Below are 17597 nucleotides of genomic sequence, written 5' to 3' on the forward strand. Positions count from 1 at the left end.
AACTGCTCCTTCTGAATATTTTGACTAATCATTTCCATCTTCTCGGTAATGACCCAATCAGCTGCTCTGATCAACTGCTCTTTCGCTTCTCGCTGCGCCTTTCGAAGAACTTAGCACGAACTCCCTTGTCTCTTCTCTTTACAGTCACAGATGGATCATGATGAGCTGAACTGATCGTGTATTCGTGTGTGTGAGTATGTGTTTTTCTCTGAACTCTGAAGATTCTGACGACGACGACGATAAAAGATCGTATCTTGGGGGCCTGACACTCACTCCCGTTTGCTTCAGGCCGGGTGATTTTCTTGATAAAGCTAAAGACGCCCATTTTGCACAGGGGACGCTTTAATCATGTTGCCCAAGAACCCTGTAAAAACCAGCTGCATTGCAATGTTCGTGTCGAGAGGGGTGAGTTCGATGTCACGTCCTTTTCATCTTTATCTCGCGGTTTGCACGCATTTCGCAAAGCGTTTTTCGCAGGAGCCACCTGTAATCCCCCCCTCTTTCCCGAGCCCGACGGTTATCAGCCGGACTCGGGTAAGAGGGAGGCAGCTGCGAGGAAGAGGGAGGAAGAAGAAAGGCGAAAAGGATTCAGAACAGTGTCATCACCGAAAGGTGAAGTACTTCATGCCTAGAAGAATAACCTCACGGTTTACACGCATTTCGCAAAGCGTTTTTCGTAAGAGCCACCTGTAATCCCCCCCTCTTACCCAAGCCCGACGGTTATCAGCCGGACTCGGGTAAGAGAAAGGCAGTTGCGAGGAAGAGGGAGGAAGAAGAAAGGCGAAAAGGATTCAGAACAGTGTCTTCACCGAAAGGTGAAGTACTCCATGCCTAGAAGAATAAAAGGTGGACAATGTGTTGTTAGGCAGTAGTACAGGGTGACTTGCATTTCACTCCTTGCAAAGTGACAATGTGCAACTTAGGTAGGATTACTGTCAGTGAGGAGGACAGGATTACTGTGCGGTAAAAAAATGGGGTTAAGAGGGGTAAGTGCCCCTGGTAATTACCGTGGCTGGGCAAAAGCGTGTCTGGGGTGGATAAAAAGAATTGCATTTGGTTGGCTTTGCTTTGCCAATCAAAAGGCTTGATTCGGGGTGGCGCGAACCCCGAGGCTAATGATAGTTTAGTTTAGGGTTAGAGTGAGGTTGGGGGAATCAGAAGAGCATCTAAAGGCTCTCAGGTTGGTTACCTTAATTGGAGTACACTAGTTGTACTATAAGCATTAGGTGTTTGCAATTTGCTTCCATGATCAATGGATGTGATGCTTTAGTTTGGAAATTCTAAGCATGTAAAATTGCATTTTTCTTACGACCTACTCACTCTTTCCCAAATTAATATTCATATAATAGAATTCAAAATTTCTCAAATTAATTATCATATAAACGTATGGACACATATTTCATCGAAATATAATTAATGCGACATGAGAAAATGTGTATATGCTAAGGTGTAATTGGCATGGTGTTTTAATCAATGCATGCATAATGAGAGAATGTGTACATGTGTCTTGATTGATACAATTTAAATTAACTTTTGGTCTTGGTACATAAACATATAAACATATATGATAATCAATTTGGGATGGAGGGAGTATTTAGTTTATTGCCACTTTTAATCTGACTAAATTTTTACATTATCAATCGGACAATAAACTAAACACATTTCAACCATTGCTACATTATCAAATTTTGGCAGCTCTAGAAACTTCATCTCTTAAAACTCTACCATAATTTTGCAAAGACATCAAACCAAATAAAACCAATGCTACCAAAATTTAATGATACTAAAATGTATCAAAATTCAGTATTAACAAATTTTGGTATGGCTGATTTTGACAATAAGTGAATAAGGTTTTAATTTCTCGTACTCCTCTGCCAAAAAAAACTTAATTCAGAGGATGTATCTAGACTATATGTATGTTTAGATACATCTTCAGGATTGGAATTTTTTTAATGGAGGGAGTACGTGTTAACGTTCAATAAAATGACTAAAATGATTATCCGCGAAGTGACCCGCACCCTTCTTTGCGACGAACCTGTCACTGGAAGAAAACTAGTACGAGTGATCATGTTGATCACGAAGGTGTAGACAGTTGTTCGTGTCCAATAATAACTGTACTAAAGTAACTGTACCGACATGACAGTGGTGGTCAAACGATGATGAGAGAGAATGGTACTTGATTTACAGCAAGGCTTCAGAAAGGCATCAGATTAAACAAAGCCTGTGATAGTTGGCATTGTCAGAAACTTGAGTGAGGATGATGCCACTTGCCCAGATGAGAAGATGGCAGGGGTAATTAGTGAGTAAGCAAGCTAAAGCAAAGGTTAAAACAGCATGATTAAAGGGTTTGTTTCTACTTTTTACTGTACTTTGCTACCAAGAAATGGTAAAGGCAGGGGGTAGTAATAAACTCAAAACTACCCTCGATCTCCTAGGCTGTAAAAATCATGTCGCTGGATGCAGCAAACTGGCTATAAAATCAAGAACACTTACAACATCTCTCTCTCTCTCTCTCTCTCTCTCCTGGAGTCTCTCTGTTTGATTGGTTAGGGAGCAAGGCGATGGATGCTAATGGCGGCAATGGGTTTGGAGTAGAGAGCAACGCTTCGGCTGTCCATGGTGGCATGGCGATGGCTTGGCAATGGCATGGCGGCCAGATGAGCGGCGGCAGCTCGTGCGCTGCGGCGCCGCCGCCGGTGCAACAGCCGGCGATGGATTCTCTCGCGTGGTCGTCGACGGTCTCGCCGAGCACCGGCGCTGCCACGGCGGCGAGCGGCGCCGGCTTCTTGCTGCCACCGGCAGCCGTGCGCGGCGGCTTCGGCAGTTTCCCGGTCAACTCCGGCGGCATCGTCGAGCCGGCCGGTGACTGCTCGTCGGAGTCCAAGAAGAGGAGATCAGACGAGGTACACACTCACTTGCTCCCCGTCTCATCGCATCGATCAAAACATTCTTAATAAAAAGCTTGATGAATCGTTTGCACAATTGCTTGCACCGGCATTTGCAAGATTGCTGGAACGGATCACGCGAACGCATCGAACGCGCTTGCCGATTCTGGGAACGAGACCGAGTGTAGCAAAGATGTCAACGGCGAAGTGATCGGCCCGCCGGCGACGGCGGCGGCCGGCGGCAAGTCGAAAGGGAAGGGAGCCAAGGACGCCGGCGAGGCGCAGAAGGAAGGGTACAGCCATGTCAGAGCTCGGAAGGGGCAGGCAACCAACAACCACAGCTTAGCAGAGAGGGTATACCCTACATACAAAATTTGAACAGTTTCAAATTTTTTTAAATATTTTTTTTGGGGGGAAGAGAACAGTAATATTTACAAATTTCTTCAAACTGATCACCTGAACTATGAGTCAAATAATTGAAGATTGTGGTGTTATGTTTCTTGGCAGCTGAGAAGGGAGAAGATCAGCGAGAGGATGAAGCTCCTGCAAGACCTTGTCCCTGGCTGCAGCAAAGTGAGCATTCTAACCCAGAACTGAAGCTACAGTGCGAAGGTTTCTGAATCATATGTGAATTTCATAAGAATGGATGGTAATTTGTGTTTCTGAATTTGATTCGATTAGGTCACCGGGAAGGCGTTGATGCTCGACGAGATCATCAACTATGTTCAGTCCCTGCAAAGACAAGTCGAGGTACTGACATGATCATCCACAGGGAATGACTGCAATTTCACCTGACAAAGCACAACGCAAACACTGATATTCGGTTTTCACTTTCCATCTCTGCAGTTTCTGTCGATGAAGCTCTCGGCAGTCAACCCAAGAATCGATCTCGACATTGAATCACTTGTCAACAATTCCAAGGATGTATGGAACTTGAACCATCTTCCCTTCCTCCTCTCTGTTTTTCTTCTTCAGTTTGCTTCGCGAGAAATCAGAAATTCAGAAATGTGTGCGACAAGTTCATCATATTTCTTGATGATTTCAGGTTCTTCGTTTTCCCGGGCAGCCTTCCTCTGCTCCCATGGGATTCTCCTTCTCCACGGAGATGATGCCGGGGCTACAATTATCACGACCGGGCATCCTTCAGGGAGGTGTCCATGGCATGATCAATCCAGATGTGTTCACCAGCCTCATGCAGAAGCAGCAGCAAAATGACAAGGGAGCATTCAGAGAGCCTCAGGTTTGCATCTGATACATGCCATTGTTATTTGTTAGTATCACTTCGGCTAAGTTATACAGGAAGGTTTAAGCCATTAGAAAGAACTAGGCCAGCCAAATACCATTCAGTTTCATCTAGTTTCATATTATTATATACTCTCTCTGTCCCAAAATATAACAATTTCTAGCTATGTATCTGGAATCTGGATAAGGAGATATACATAGCTAAAAAATGCATATTTTAGAAAGGAGGTTGTAGTACAGTAGCAGTTTGCAAGACAAACACATACTGTTCACCATTCTACACTCATTGCAAACGTGATCATCTGATGGGCTCTCTGATTCTTGAACAGATGCATCAGACTTTGGATGGATCATTCCGTAACACCGCACAAATGCCGTATCCACAGGTCATGAGTTCAGAAGAGCTAAGCATCAGGCAAGATCAAGATGGGTTTCACATGTGAATTGCAGCAACATGGATGAAGCAGGTTTATTCTGATCAGAAAGCAGATGGAGTGACAAGCACAAACAGCATGTGCATAGGAATTACTGCTGCTGAGCAATTCAGAATTGCAATTCTAGTTGCCTGAGCAAGTGACCAGCTGCAATCTGACTTCCAATGGGAAGGGAAGAGGTTTCCCATAGATTCAGTACATGGGGTGTAGCTGTGATCAAATATCAGAACTGAAGCTTCACTGAACTGGACAGCTAGAACTGCAATCCATGATAGCTAGAAACTCCTCTGACATAGGACGGAAAAAAAGAACTGAAGAAAATATATCTGTGCATGTGACAAAAAATGGATGTCCAAATATTTGATGCGAGCAATTGAATCGCATTGGGATGCATATCTTGTTTTTTGTGGCTCCTTCCAAGTAGCAGCGAAAAGCAATGTTTGATAGAAACACTGAAATACAACTGTTCAGCATGAAATTTAATGCTTATGCATCATTTTTTTTTCGCAATTGCCCCTTTTTTTTTCATATTGAGTATACCTTCCTTTCAGAGTTTGTTTTCTGTTCTGGTGGTCCTTTGGCTGTGAGATTTTATGGGACATGATCACAATAGATAATCTTAGGCAGTCCTAAAAATCAAATTTTGATTTATGCTAAACATCCTGTGAGCTCCATTGACCATTTGGATATTGGGTTTATCTCGCCAACTTAAATCGCAACAGCTGAGAGTAATAACATACAGATTCTATCATAACGATGATGCCTAAATAGGTCAACAGTTGAAATTTTGAGACAGTAAGAATGCATCATTTGTTTATCTTGCATTTTGATATTCTTTTCTTACTAGACAAAATGCTTCTTCAAAATGTGTAGCGCAAGAATATTAGGCTTAAGCATTGATCTCCACAATGTAAATTGATAGTAAAAACTGCATAAATATAGAAAACAACAAAGGGACATTTGTATTGTACTGATTATTTTTCATGTTTTATTGATAAGACCACCCCCTCCAATAGATAGAGGTGGCCAATGAGTCTACAGACTCTACTGCACCTACAAAAATGCTGGGTAACAACCCAAGTAATATCTATGACAAAATCATGTTTTTAAACCATGATTATATCCCATAGCAACTATTTCTGAAGTTCTAACAAAGGATGCCCAAGAGAACTCACTTATTAATCCCTCCATGGGTCACTCTCAGGCCTCACTTCAGAAGGCTCAATCACCTCCGTCACCGTGGCTTCAGATGAGCCTGTCTCTGTGCTGGCATCACCAGTGGTTGCTGCTTCAGTCTCGGTGTCTGACCTCCCCCATCTCCCGCCAAGGGCAATTGTCATCATCTCATAGATCTTACCACCCAACTCCGCAGGACTGTCAGGCTGGACATTCCAAGTAAACAAACAGTCAAATGGTAAGGTTCATGATGACCAAGAAATGAAATATAATGAGTGTGTTTTGCTTACAGTATATCCACTGGAGATCAGAGCAGTCTCATACAACAGCTCAACAGCCCTCTTAGCTTCTGTACTTTCAGGCTCATTTTTGCAGGCAGCCTGCCAACAATTGTTTCTCATTCATGTTAATTATTGCTTATGTAGAAATGGGTACATCAATTACTGATGATAAGCAACAAATCTTACATTCAAGTCCTTGACAATAGGGTGGTCAGGGTTAATTTCGAAAATCCTTCTACCCCTCATGAACTCCAAGCTTGATGTGTCCCCAAGTGTTTGTGCTTTCATGAGTCTGAATTGTTGAAAAATATGCGTTAGAAATCAAGCATAGTACAACACAATGATTTAATCGTACAGGAAATACCTTTCCATGTTGGCAGACCAACCAAACTTGCCAGATACAAGAACACATGGTGACAAACTGAGGCGCTTTGATATTTGAACCTTTGCTACCTTGTCACCAAGCTGCTGTTTTACCCAGTCACACAGAAGAGTGTATTCCTGTTTGCTTTCCTTATTGTCCTCATCTTCATCACCTGTGCAAACAAATATATATTAGAGTGATGCAGATAGCCATGAAAAACTGTATCCAGAGCAAATTTCAAACACTTCCTCAGTCCTCACCCAACTCCAGGTCCTCTTTGCTGATATCAACAAACTTCTTCTCTTTATAGGTCTGCAAATTCTGAATGGCAACCTCATCTATTGGCTCAATGAGGTAGAGAACCTAAAGAGGGAAAAAAAACAGCAACATGAGTTAAGTGGAAGCAAGAATGACAGTTCTTGTCTCATCGGTATTATGTTGTGTTCATACTTCAATGTCTTTCTGAACCAACTTTTCTAGGAAAGGAGCAGTCTTTGCACTCTGGAGACTATCTGTAGCAATGTAATAGATTGCTTTTTGGTTCTCTGGCATGTTTTCTACATATTGATCAAGACTTATCAAATCTCCCTCATTTTTAGAAGTGTGGAAACGCAGCAGAGGTGCAAGACGCTTGTGATTTCCGGTGTCCTCAATGCAACCAAGTTTGATGAACTTGCCAAAGCTCTCCCAGAACTTCTTGTAATCCTGCAGTACATATGACAAGGCTTCAACACGTATTCAAACATAAAAACTCAGGGGACAGGGTAGCTACGAGTTTTTACCTCCTTGTCATCCTTTTCAGAAATCTCCTCAATCATATCAAATGTCTTCCTAACAAGTCTCTTTCGCATAATTCTTACCTAATAAACAACATAAATTATCTCGAAATGCCCATAGGAAGATCAACAATGATAACTTTCCTTGTATGTAATTTGAAATATAAGAGCTGGCATGCATTTCTTATTAACTTACTATTCGACTCTCCTGAAGAATCTCACGAGAAACATTGAGGGGAAGGTCATTTGAATCAACTACACCTTTTACAAAGCTCAAGTATCTGGGGAACTGCAAAATGCAATGCTAAACTCAGAAATTTGTTCTATTAATCAAATAGACAATCAAGGAAGGACAACACAAATGCATATTCACAAGCAACTATCTTGTGGACTGAGAGATAATATACCAGTTCACCATCGAAGTCATCAGAGATAAATACTCTTTTGACATATAACCGGATATTCTTAGTTTTTGGATTCATTATCTCCTCATTACTAAGCGGAGCCATTCCTGGAATGTAAAGGACACTCCTAAATTCCACCTCACCCTGGTAGCAGAAAATATCATGTCATAAACAATATTCCATGCACTTAAGTTAAGTGAAGTGATGTTTGACAAATTCATGTACCTCTGTTGTGAAGTGAGTGTAGGCCAGAGGATCTAAGAACTCATTGAATGCCTTCTTATAAAATTCATTGTATTCTGTTTTCTCAATTTCCTTTGGACTTCTCATCTGCACACAGAGAATATGATTCAACTATCTGCTTCCTTAAACAGTGGATAGCACCTCACATGCATTTTTTTTGGGAGATAGAATACCAAATAGGTAAGGTTCAAAGACTGCAAATTGTGTGCAATGGAAGTAACAAAGATAAAATTACCCATATAGGCTTTGTTTCATTGGCTAGCTCCCAATCCCAGTATTTCTCAGTAATTGTCTTCTTTTTCTTTTGTTCACCCTATAGGTGGATGCGAATCAGTTTCAAAGAACAAAGTCAATATAAGGATAAGAAATTAGAAGCAGATCATCCAAGATAACTAACCTCTTTCGCCTCTTCACCTTCTTTTGCCTCTTCATCCTCTTCAACCTGTCAAGCAAGGAGGTCACATCAGTGAAAGAAATCTGAAAGGAATCAAGAATAGTAGCTCTAAAGAACTTGTAAGATGCATGTTAAGAGAATTAGCAAGAAAAAACCACCAAGGCCTTACCTCGACAGTTCTGGATTTTTCCTGCCATGTGTATATGGGGAAAGACACAAACTGAGAGTAGTTCTTAACTAGGCCTTGAATCCTTCCAGGATCAGCAAACTCAAACTTATCATCAGGCTGCATAGTTACAGAATATGAGGTTTCCATTTTTTTGTGACGAAGATGTGAGATTTTAGTTATAAAAAGGTATTCATTTCGACAAATAGAAAAGACCAAACTCACCCTTAAAACGAGAGTAATCTGAGTGCCACGTGTAAGCATTTTTTCAGGATCAGTCTCTTCCTTGATGACATAAGAGCTACTGTCAGCTACACCTTCCCATACATATTGCTTATCTGATTTGGGGCTCTTAGTGGAGACCACAACCTGCAAACACATAATTTAGGGGGAAAAAGATCAATGAAAAAATAAAAAGAAACATATTCCATGAAATATATTTTACAAGGATAGCATCCAAAAAATGTCTCATACCTTTTCCGCTACAAGAAAAGCTGAGTAAAACCCAACCCCAAACTGGCCAATCAGACCATTATCGGCTCCAAGGTCTTTATTCTCCTGGATTGTGATTGATTTGGTATTAGGAATGAAACAACGAAGCAAACACACAGGTAGTACACATTGCCTAGACATTGGTACAAATATTCAGAAAGTAGAAAGGGAAGGAACAATGCTCTACCTTTAGAGCCTTCAAAAATTTTGAGGTGCCACTCTGAGCAATAGTACCAAGGCAATCCTTAAGTTCATCTTTGGTCATTCCAATGCCAGTATCACTATAAGAACAATAACAAGATTGTACTAGTAAACTACCTGCACTAAACAGTTCGAGTCGACAAAGCACAACTATTAGAGAATAACTTACGTAATAGTTATGGTTCCTGCATCAGGGTCTGGTTTAATCCTTATCTCCAACTCGCCGCCATCAGCAAGGAGAGAAGAATCAGTCACACCAAGAAACCTCAGCTTATCCAATGCGTCACTCGCATTACTGAGAACACCCACCCGATAGTTAGCACATAAAGTGATGAGCCATGGGATCAAATTTTAAAAGGCTTTTAAATGGAACTATCGTTTGGCTATGTTATTATTGATGAAACACTACATTTGGCGAGAGTTACTACTGACCTCACAAGCTCCCGAAGAAATACTTCCTTGTGGCTGTAAAGGCTATGGACAATCAAATCCATTAGGCGGCTAACCTACACAGCACAAAAGGGATTAAACAGTTACTATATTGGGCTATACAAGTCCATCACACCACATGTCGAATTCACGATGAAAAATGATGAATCATAAATTCATAATAACAACATTCCATTACTGTAACTCTAGTGAAATGCTAGCATAATCAAACAGCGAAGAAACTATTTCCATCCAACCCCGAAGCCATCCCGACCCGTCGTCACTCACCTCCGCCTGGTACTCGAACTTCTCCTCCTCCGCCGTCTCCTCGGCCTTCTCCGCGACGGCGGCGTCGCACCTCACCCGCACCAGTCTCCCCCTGCTCCCGCTCCCCGCCTCCCACCTCACCCCTCTCCCGCACCTCGCCGACCCGCTCCCCCGCGCCGCGCCCGCCCCCGGCGCCCTAACCCTCCCCGCGCACGGCCGCAGCGCCGCCACCGACGACGCCCCCAGGCTCCTGCTCAGCGAAGGCGCCATGTGAGACCTCTAGTAGTAGAGCGCGGCGGCGGCTGCACGGCGGCGAGCCGAGGCGAGGCGGAGAGGATAAGGGTGGAGGAGTTGCTAGGGTTTTTTGTTGCGGGTTTAGGAGGAGAGGAGGAGGAGGAAGAGATGAGGCGACGGGGGAAGCTTCTAGAAGCGGTCGAAGCGAGCCGCCGCTGCAGTGCAGTGTCGCGCTTGAGTGTGGGGTTGGGTCGTTCTGACCGTTCGATCCGCGGATCGGACGGCTGGATTGAGATCGAGGAGAGGTTGGTTCTCATTTCCTCGGTTCCTCCGCAGAGTGTGGGGCCACCTGTCAGTGAGAGTACTTTCATGGGCCAACTCGCTGCTTGGGCTTGGGTTTGGGCTTATTAATTTCAAGGCCCATTTAGGACTTTGGGGCCATTTGAAATTTTGAAGTTTGAACTACTTCACGTCAAATTCATATATTTGGAACTGATGAAATCGTGTCAAACTTGTGTGAAATCCATCAAACCAGAGAGGCATACACAATAATGCAATGCAATACAAAAGAATTTAACAGGGACTCAAATTGAGAGGCAGCAGTAAAAAAAAAACAAAAAAATGACGTGCTATATTTCTCTTTACTGTTCATAGATGGTTTATGATTTTGATCATCATCCGGAGCACACACCACACAGACCAATGTTGACATCTAACATGGGAGAGAAGACTAGCTACAGCCACAACGCCACTCTCTGAATCGATCACCGATCTCGGCTAGTCTCGATGCTTCGAGGAGGCTCTTTGAAGCAATCAACATTGCAGAGCCCCATCGATCTGATCATCTCTCCGAGCCTGTCAAAAATTTACACCAATGTCAGTTTGTGGCAAGAGTATTTATCATCTTTTTAATCACAACAAATCTGCGGCAATATCATTTATCATCCAAAGTTTCTTCACTAGGAAAAATGACTTAGGTAACATGATTACTGCAACTCTGTATGATGATGGTGGAAGTGAAGAATTGTTCAGAGAACCAACCTGTCGATGCTTTTTCTTGGTTTATCTGGCTGATCGTGTTCATCCCTCGTCCTGTCAAATGTGTCAACACTTCTCCTTGATTTTTCTTTCTTCTCCACGATGGATCTTGGCTTCTCTCTGCGGCCCGTGCTTCGCCTTCGTTTATCGACACGATCATTGCTCAATCGAGGCGGCAGCTCATGCCTCGTGCTCTTCCTCGGTGGCTCTAGCCTCTGTGAGGTCGTCCATGGAGCGTCAGAGAGAGCAGAACCATCGGAAGCCGTTTCGGTTTCGGCTAGCAGCTTCTCATTCTCGGTTGATGATGATTCTTTCTCCAAAGGCATATTTTCGATCGTCGATATGAACTTCTTCAGATGCCTTATGTACACTGGGAAGGTCTGCAGGTTACAGTGGTCTCCTCCCTCGATCCATAGAGGTTCATACTTATTTTGGCACAGCTCCCATAGCTGCTTCCCATGGGAACAATCGACAATATCATCATTTGTGCCCTGAAAAACAAGTGAAAAGGATATATTAAGTTAAATTACATAAAGTTGTACATGAGAAATGCACAGAGATGCATATATATTCAGGCTTACATGAATTACCAAAACGGGAGATTTAACAAGGGGCATTTTCTCAATGTTCTGCAAAGAAAACAGGTGTTCGGTTAGCATGGACAATGCATGGGAATTAATTTTAGTATCTCTTGATAGTTCAGTCGTCAGTGAGGCAAACCTTGTATATGTCAAACCAGTATGTTTTCTTCACAGAATACATGACACGCAGGCCAGACAATATGGGGCTGTGCAGAACTACTGCTCTTATACGATGTAACTGAGCAGCTAAATCGACAGTCGGACCGCTACCGACAGACTGACCGTACAGGATAATGTCTTCTTCCCTGGTGCCATATACCTCCACAAGGCATTTGTATGCAGCCTCTATGTCAGCGAAGGTATTAGCTTCACTTGCCTGAGAATGGAAGGAAACAGAATGATTTGATTCAATAGGGCTTTCAATTTCCAATTTAGTCTTTAACTCAATTATTGGAATAAGCTCACTGAAAAGAGGAATTGTGGAACTGAAAACAATCAAGTGGGGTTCAGTTTTGCGGTGTCTTGTAAAAAGAAAATAGAAGGCCTCAAGTGTTTCCAATTCATCAGCTAATAAAACATTCCGAAAGTAATGTTAGGTTTATTGCACTCCTATATAGGCAAAGATAAGAGCGTTAATTTCAGGAAAGAATAGAGAGCATTGTTAACCTTGCCTGATGACCGTCCATAACCAGAATAATCATACCTGCAAAGATTGAGGAAATTATTCCAAATGCAGGAAAATGAGGAGCTAAGTACATAAATACAACCATTAATTCACACCAATTCCTCATTTGCTACGATGAAGTGGCAAATAAGGTAACGGGTAAAATTTTAGTAGGATATGAGGAATTTATCCTTAAAACAGTTAAAAATAGATGCACCAAGGTGAATGCGAATAGCCTATCTAGCATAATTGAAATCCTCCACATTGACAAAGATGTCTCTGTTATAAAAAAAAACGTCACAAAGTCCAGAAAATGAAAGTCTACAGGACAGGATACAACAAAATTGACTAAGAATCTTTTGCGTTGTTTATCAGCAACAGTTAGTTCTGAACATCATTGAAAATGAAACATGGAATGATTTTTGTGATCAATAATCGGACAAAAACATCTCAAACACGATGGCTATTGCAGGAAGCGCACCAGCTCCATTGGACCATTTGCTTTACATGAAGAATCCAGACGCCAATTAATTGAGGTAGGCAACCTGGAAAGCTAAGTACTTGGCTCTCCTGCCGAGTGTGGGTCTGTGGGATCAGGGAAAACATGGCCTTCTTGATGAATGTGAGATCAGGAAAAAGCTATACCTGTGCATTTTTCAAGCTTTTTTTTTTTTTTGCGAATACGCGTATTGCTTATCATTGTATCAAGATCGAAGGTTGTAGATACAAAAATCGGTCGAGCTGGGGAAAAAACAACAAAAGGAAAAATGGGGGAAAAAAAGGAGGGGATGGAAAACCACTATTATGACTCTAATACAAAATGTCAAATCCATGTATAACGCGATCATCAATTTCAATGTAAGAATCCATAAGAGGATCTTATGGGAGGTAAAGGTATCACTAAAAATCAAAGTATTTATGTGGTTTCTTCAAAAAAAAAAAGTAATCTTGACGAAAGATAACCTCATAAAGAGAAAATGGAGGGGAAACAAGCTATGTTGTTTTTGTAATACACAAGAGACCATCCAACATCTTTTCTTTGATTGCCATGTTGCACGTTTTGCTTGGCGATGTGTCTTCTTTGCCTTCAATATCCCCCCTCCCCACAATGCAAAAGATATTTTTGGTAACTGGCTAAGGGGAGTGCCTAGACCCACAAAAAAATGATTTTATTTGGAGCTAGTGCTCTATGTTGGTCAATTTGGCGTTGCCGTAATGATATAGTTTTTAACTATAAAAAAATGCCTAACATCATGCAGGTTATCTTCATGTGTTTCAATTGGCTTCACTCTTGATGTATGATGCTTTCACAGGAACAAACATGATACTATACGCAATGGTGCTACACGTTTGGAATTGGTAGCTAAGGAACTTTTACTCCAGTTTGGATGGCGTAGTACCTACAGAATTTCGTGATAGAATCTACGTGATTTTAAAAAATATTATTTTAGTAGATCATATTATCGGTAGAAGTTGGGGGTTTGTACCATCTTGCCTTTTTTAAGCTCTTTTCTGTTCATTTCTGAACTTTTTGGCTATGTGCCTACGGGCAGAGGCCGGAGATGTAACCCATTTCCATTTTCTAAAAAAAAATAACTCTAATACTCCCCCTTTGTAGACAAGCCCACTAGTGACTTCATTGTTCTGACGTCTTTTTTTGGGCACACTTGCTCTCATCCCAACCCACTTTCCAGTATGAAAATTCCTCTGATGTACCTATCACAGTGTGTAATGAGGACCTACAACTAGTTATTACCAGGTTCATGCGCAATCGACCAGTTCTTTTTTTCTTTTTGGGTACAGGAGGGTAGCCCCAATGTCAACGAGGAAACTGTTTGTACAGCCCTCAATAACTGTAACTCTGTAAGACTAATTTAGCTGTTTAATCATGTGTCACGAAATAGCAAAACCAAAAGAGCGAGTAGTTTACAAATCCAAAGAATTTGAGTACATGTGAACACAATACACTGATCAATATAAACTCTATGAACTGAGCCCACTGAAATTTCAGATCAAATAGAACAGATGCCAACCACTAATCAATGCTCAATCCCAATGATCAGGTGGAAATCAATCCTTGACAACGCATACTCGACAGGACAATCAATTGACGGAGGAAGTGCTACCAGATTCCAAATTGTAGAAATCTAGTTGAAAGCCAAAACTGCAATACTATGAACAGTGCTCTGTGTACTACAGCTAAATTCAGGACATTCTAAGCATTAGAACAAGACATATTCAAAAGATCACAGGACTTCATTAACGACGAATATAAACTGGTCTCAAACAAATAGACAGAGATGAAAATCGAGCTAGCCAATTAAACGATGAATATATACTGGTCCCCTCCAGCAAGGCAGCAAGTTCATCAAGACACCAACGGAAGGCAAAACAATTGACCCGGATCAAACCAAGGCCCGGCTATTCAAGCAAAGCCATCAATCATCAATTCATCATCCACCAAAGCAGCAACGTTTACTCCCCTAAGCAGTGAAAGTTAAACTACCAAAACAAATAATCACACGAACTGACGAACACTTACCCCATGAGGTTTACATGGAGGCGGGCGCTGAACTCGACGAAGAGCTCGTACATCTTCCCGATGTCGGCGGCGTTGCCGTGGGAGTAGAGCACGGTGAGCCTCGCCTTGGGGCACCGCACGTACACGGCGATGATCTCCGTGCCCCGCCGCGTCCGCACCCGCCTCGCCTCCACACCTTCCCTCCACGGGACCCCCGTCAGAGACACCCTCCTCGCCGTCGCCGCCGCCGCCGGAGCAGCCGACCCCGGCGGTGGCGGCTCCTCCTCGTCGGCCACGCCGTACGCCGGCGGGTCGGGCGGGAAAAACGCGAACTTCGCGGCCACCGAGGACGTCACCCCGCCCATATCCTACCACCTCACGACACCGGCGGCAGCGGCATCAGAGGGTTCCTCCGGCCGGCGAGCGGCGGCGGAGGCTGGGGGAGAGGGAGGGACGTGTCCGTGCAAAGCCGGAACTATTTGGAGGGCTTTTATGGAAACCTCCACGGCCAAGGTCTCCTCCCTAAAGGGGCTATTTGTAATTACCAAACTTATGTAGGGACCTAAATGTAATAATTGGAAAGTTCAGGGGTTTATCGGAGGGCGAGGGGGATAAAGAACGGGCGGGGAATCAGCGGAGGAGTTGCCGGGAGAATTAAAGGAAACGATGTCACGTGACCGCCGGCAAGGGCGCACGTGAGGTCCCGGCTTTACATGTAGCACTCGCATTTTTCTTTCCTTTGATCCGGGTCTTGATATCCTAAGATTATGGATTATGATTGTAATTATGCTCACTGCTAAAAATGGGGGAAAACCCTAGTGATTGTGACACGGCACAAGATTTTCTCTCTCACGGTGTTGTTGCTAGGAGTGCATATCTGCATTTAATTAGAAATTCAAAAATGATGTGCGACTAATGCTAAAACAGTTGCTATTCTCTGTTTAATATTTTTTGTCAATGAACTGTATTGTTTGATCCACAGTTGACAATCAACTTTGTAGTAAAGATTTTTTAAAAAAAAACTTTGTAGTAGCATAGTTGTTGTTGCATCAATCTGTTCATCAAGAGGGTCTCTGCATTTGGAGGTTGTGGATTGTAAGTATGTCCTACATAATTATGAGTATGTTTTGTTTTGCATTGCACCTGAATTATTAGCAGGCAAGAAATGTGCTCATTTTTTTCGCAGGACGAGTCATTAACTGAAAATTTTCAATAATTATGGAAAAGCTATTAGTATATGCCATATGAAAAGGCATGGTCCATGCAAACTGGCTTTTCATGATTTCTGCAGCTCCTGCTGCTGAGGACCAGACCCAGTGTAAGCTCTGAAGGTGACATTGAATTGAAGAATTGGTTGGCAGTAGCTCTGATCTGCCTGCCACTGTCTCTTCTTCCTGCACCCCAGCTCACCCTTGCAAACCCATACCTACATGCCTTTTTTCATCAAAAGAAATGCACAATTCTGCAGCATGCCAAGAAAATTTCATCCATTTTTATCACAGCAACATGACTTGCTAATCGCCATGTACTACAAGTTGAGATTCATCTGAGTGGATGGAATTGTTAGTATTAGAAAAGGCTGGTTCGAATGGAACACAGCAATCGTGGCAGATTAAACTAACAAAATGGCATTGATATCATTAGCCTTTTTCCTCCCCACAAGAGAAAAAAACAAAGATCATTAGCCTTTCTAGCTCTGCTTTGGATGCAACTAAGCTCTGCAATGCTTAAAACGGGGAAAGTTGGGTGTCTCTTTTGATGCTGCGTATACTCGATTGTTTTTCCTTTTCATTCCTGGTGCCTGAGCCAGGTCGAATGTGTAAAAGCCAGTGAAAAAAAATCAAATGCATCTAAACCATCTGAACAAATGCATTTGATTTGGTACTTCTGTCTGAACTAGTGAGTCATATATGCACTGCTTTCCTTCCTGTAATCTACCTCCATTAATCTTCAGTTGTAGTGTCTGGTAATGATGACCTGATGAGGATTCCATTCTCCCAGTTGGTCGAGTACACAAAGGCTGGAGAGGTGAAAAGATGATCAAATCAAATGCGCACGCTTGCTGTTACTACTCTCTTTTGGTTCTGGCTGTCAGAAATTCAGAACGAAAGTTGCAAGACAAGTATGCCTGCTGTTTGGAAGTCAATCATCATCACCGGAGCCCGAGCTGCACTTCCCTGGCATTTCTTGTCCGGGCCAGCTGTGACACTCCTTTTTTTTGTTCTCAAACTGTCAATTGTGACTTGCTCACTCCGTTTTTGGCCTTGTTCAGTTCTAAATTTTTTCTTCAAACTTTCAACTTTTTCATCACATCAAAATTTTCCTACACACATAAACTTTCAACTTTCCATCACATCGTTCCAATTTCAACCAAACTTCTAATTTTAACGTGAACTAAACACACCCTTTAAATGTATAGCATTATTAACTTTTGAAATGATATCTATCCATTCATCTTACTAGATGTTAGAGAAAATATAAACCATAGTTAAAGTATTTTTAGTGATAAAACAAATCACAACAAAATAAATCTTGCTCGCATAGTCTTTTTGACAAATAGAAATAGTCTGACGTCATGTCTAAAAGACAACAACGTTGTATATTTAATAATTTAAAATGAATATAGGACGATGTCTGTTGACTTATATAAGGCATATCTTATTTTAGTACAAATCTTTAAGATTAATTTTAGCTGTTAGTTTCTTTAAAAATAATAGCTGTATAAATCAACTTTTCGTCAAAACACTTCAAAATATGAATCCGTTGACATAGACTGTACACACTACATGTAATTATACTTTGACT

General features: G+C 42.1%; 3 protein-coding genes across 5 annotated transcripts; 1 reads left to right on the plus strand and 2 right to left on the minus strand.

The window, feature by feature from the left end:
* Nucleotides 1-2437: 2437 nt before the first annotated feature.
* LOC4345892 (transcription factor BHLH094-like) lies at nt 2438-5066 on the plus strand. Its single transcript, XM_015794790.3, has 7 exons — nt 2438-2903; nt 3006-3239; nt 3393-3458; nt 3567-3635; nt 3732-3809; nt 3931-4125; nt 4457-5066. The coding sequence occupies exons 1-7, from the start codon at nt 2562-2564 to the stop codon at nt 4568-4570; spliced, it is 1098 nt and encodes a 365-aa protein (XP_015650276.1). The 5' UTR covers nt 2438-2561; the 3' UTR covers nt 4571-5066.
* Nucleotides 3539-10125, minus strand: LOC4345893 (heat shock protein 90-5, chloroplastic). Of its 2 annotated transcripts, XM_015794787.3 has the most exons (20): nt 9776-10125; nt 9491-9564; nt 9228-9353; nt 9045-9138; nt 8840-8923; nt 8591-8734; nt 8369-8485; nt 8203-8247; nt 8041-8118; nt 7788-7892; nt 7566-7706; nt 7355-7447; nt 7165-7242; nt 6833-7087; nt 6643-6745; nt 6383-6554; nt 6205-6310; nt 6028-6117; nt 5737-5943; nt 3539-4133 (listed from the first exon to the last, which is right to left on the minus strand). In XM_015794787.3, exons 1-19 carry the CDS (start codon nt 10022-10024, stop codon nt 5740-5742), a joined length of 2358 nt encoding a protein of 785 aa, XP_015650273.1. In that variant the 5' UTR covers nt 10025-10125; the 3' UTR covers nt 3539-4133; nt 5737-5739. The 2 variants fall into 2 exon arrangements, with proteins under 2 accessions (XP_015650273.1, XP_015650272.1); XM_015794786.3 differs by lacking the exon at nt 3539-4133 and having other exon boundaries at nt 5501-5943.
* Nucleotides 10126-10591: 466 nt separating this feature from the next.
* Nucleotides 10592-15461, minus strand: LOC4345894 (uncharacterized). 2 transcript variants are annotated; one of them, XM_015794788.3, is made up of 6 exons: nt 14814-15461; nt 12274-12310; nt 11747-11983; nt 11608-11655; nt 11030-11517; nt 10592-10843 (listed from the first exon to the last, which is right to left on the minus strand). In XM_015794788.3, exons 1-6 carry the CDS (start codon nt 15155-15157, stop codon nt 10753-10755), a joined length of 1245 nt encoding a protein of 414 aa, XP_015650274.1. In that variant the 5' UTR covers nt 15158-15461; the 3' UTR covers nt 10592-10752. The 2 variants fall into 2 exon arrangements, with proteins under 2 accessions (XP_015650274.1, XP_066159577.1); XM_066303480.1 differs by having other exon boundaries at nt 11617-11655; nt 14814-15416.
* Nucleotides 15462-17597: the final 2136 nt, after the last annotated feature.

This window comes from Oryza sativa, chromosome 8 (genome assembly GCF_034140825.1).
Source record: "Oryza sativa Japonica Group chromosome 8, ASM3414082v1".
In the NCBI taxonomy this organism is placed as follows: domain Eukaryota; kingdom Viridiplantae; phylum Streptophyta; class Magnoliopsida; order Poales; family Poaceae; genus Oryza; species Oryza sativa.

Bases quoted from the DNA above. Each gene is read 5' to 3' on its own strand.
- LOC4345892 (XM_015794790.3), top strand. From the start codon at position 2,562: ATGGATGCTAATGGCGGCAATGGGTTTGGAGTAGAGAGCAACGCTTCG. The intron at 3,636-3,731 runs GTACTGACATGA...CCATCTCTGCAG, and splicing joins CCCTGCAAAGACAAGTCGAG to TTTCTGTCGATGAAGCTCTC. The intron at 4,126-4,456 runs GTTTGCATCTGA...ATTCTTGAACAG, and splicing joins GAGCATTCAGAGAGCCTCAG to ATGCATCAGACTTTGGATGG.
- LOC4345893 (XM_015794787.3), bottom strand. From the start codon at position 10,024: ATGGCGCCTTCGCTGAGCAGGAGCCTGGGGGCGTCGTCGGTGGCGGCG. The intron at 9,354-9,490 runs GTCAGTAGTAAC...GGGTGTTCTCAG, and splicing joins TTTCTTCGGGAGCTTGTGAG to TAATGCGAGTGACGCATTGG. The intron at 7,243-7,354 runs GTAAGTTAATAA...GTTGTTTATTAG, and splicing joins TTCTTCAGGAGAGTCGAATA to GTAAGAATTATGCGAAAGAG.
- LOC4345894 (XM_015794788.3), bottom strand. From the start codon at position 15,157: ATGGGCGGGGTGACGTCCTCGGTGGCCGCGAAGTTCGCGTTTTTCCCG. The intron at 11,518-11,607 runs GTAAGCCTGAAT...CTTGTTTTTCAG, and splicing joins CTCCCGTTTTGGTAATTCAT to GGCACAAATGATGATATTGT. The intron at 10,844-11,029 runs GTTGGTTCTCTG...AATTTTTGACAG, and splicing joins CCAAGAAAAAGCATCGACAG to GCTCGGAGAGATGATCAGAT.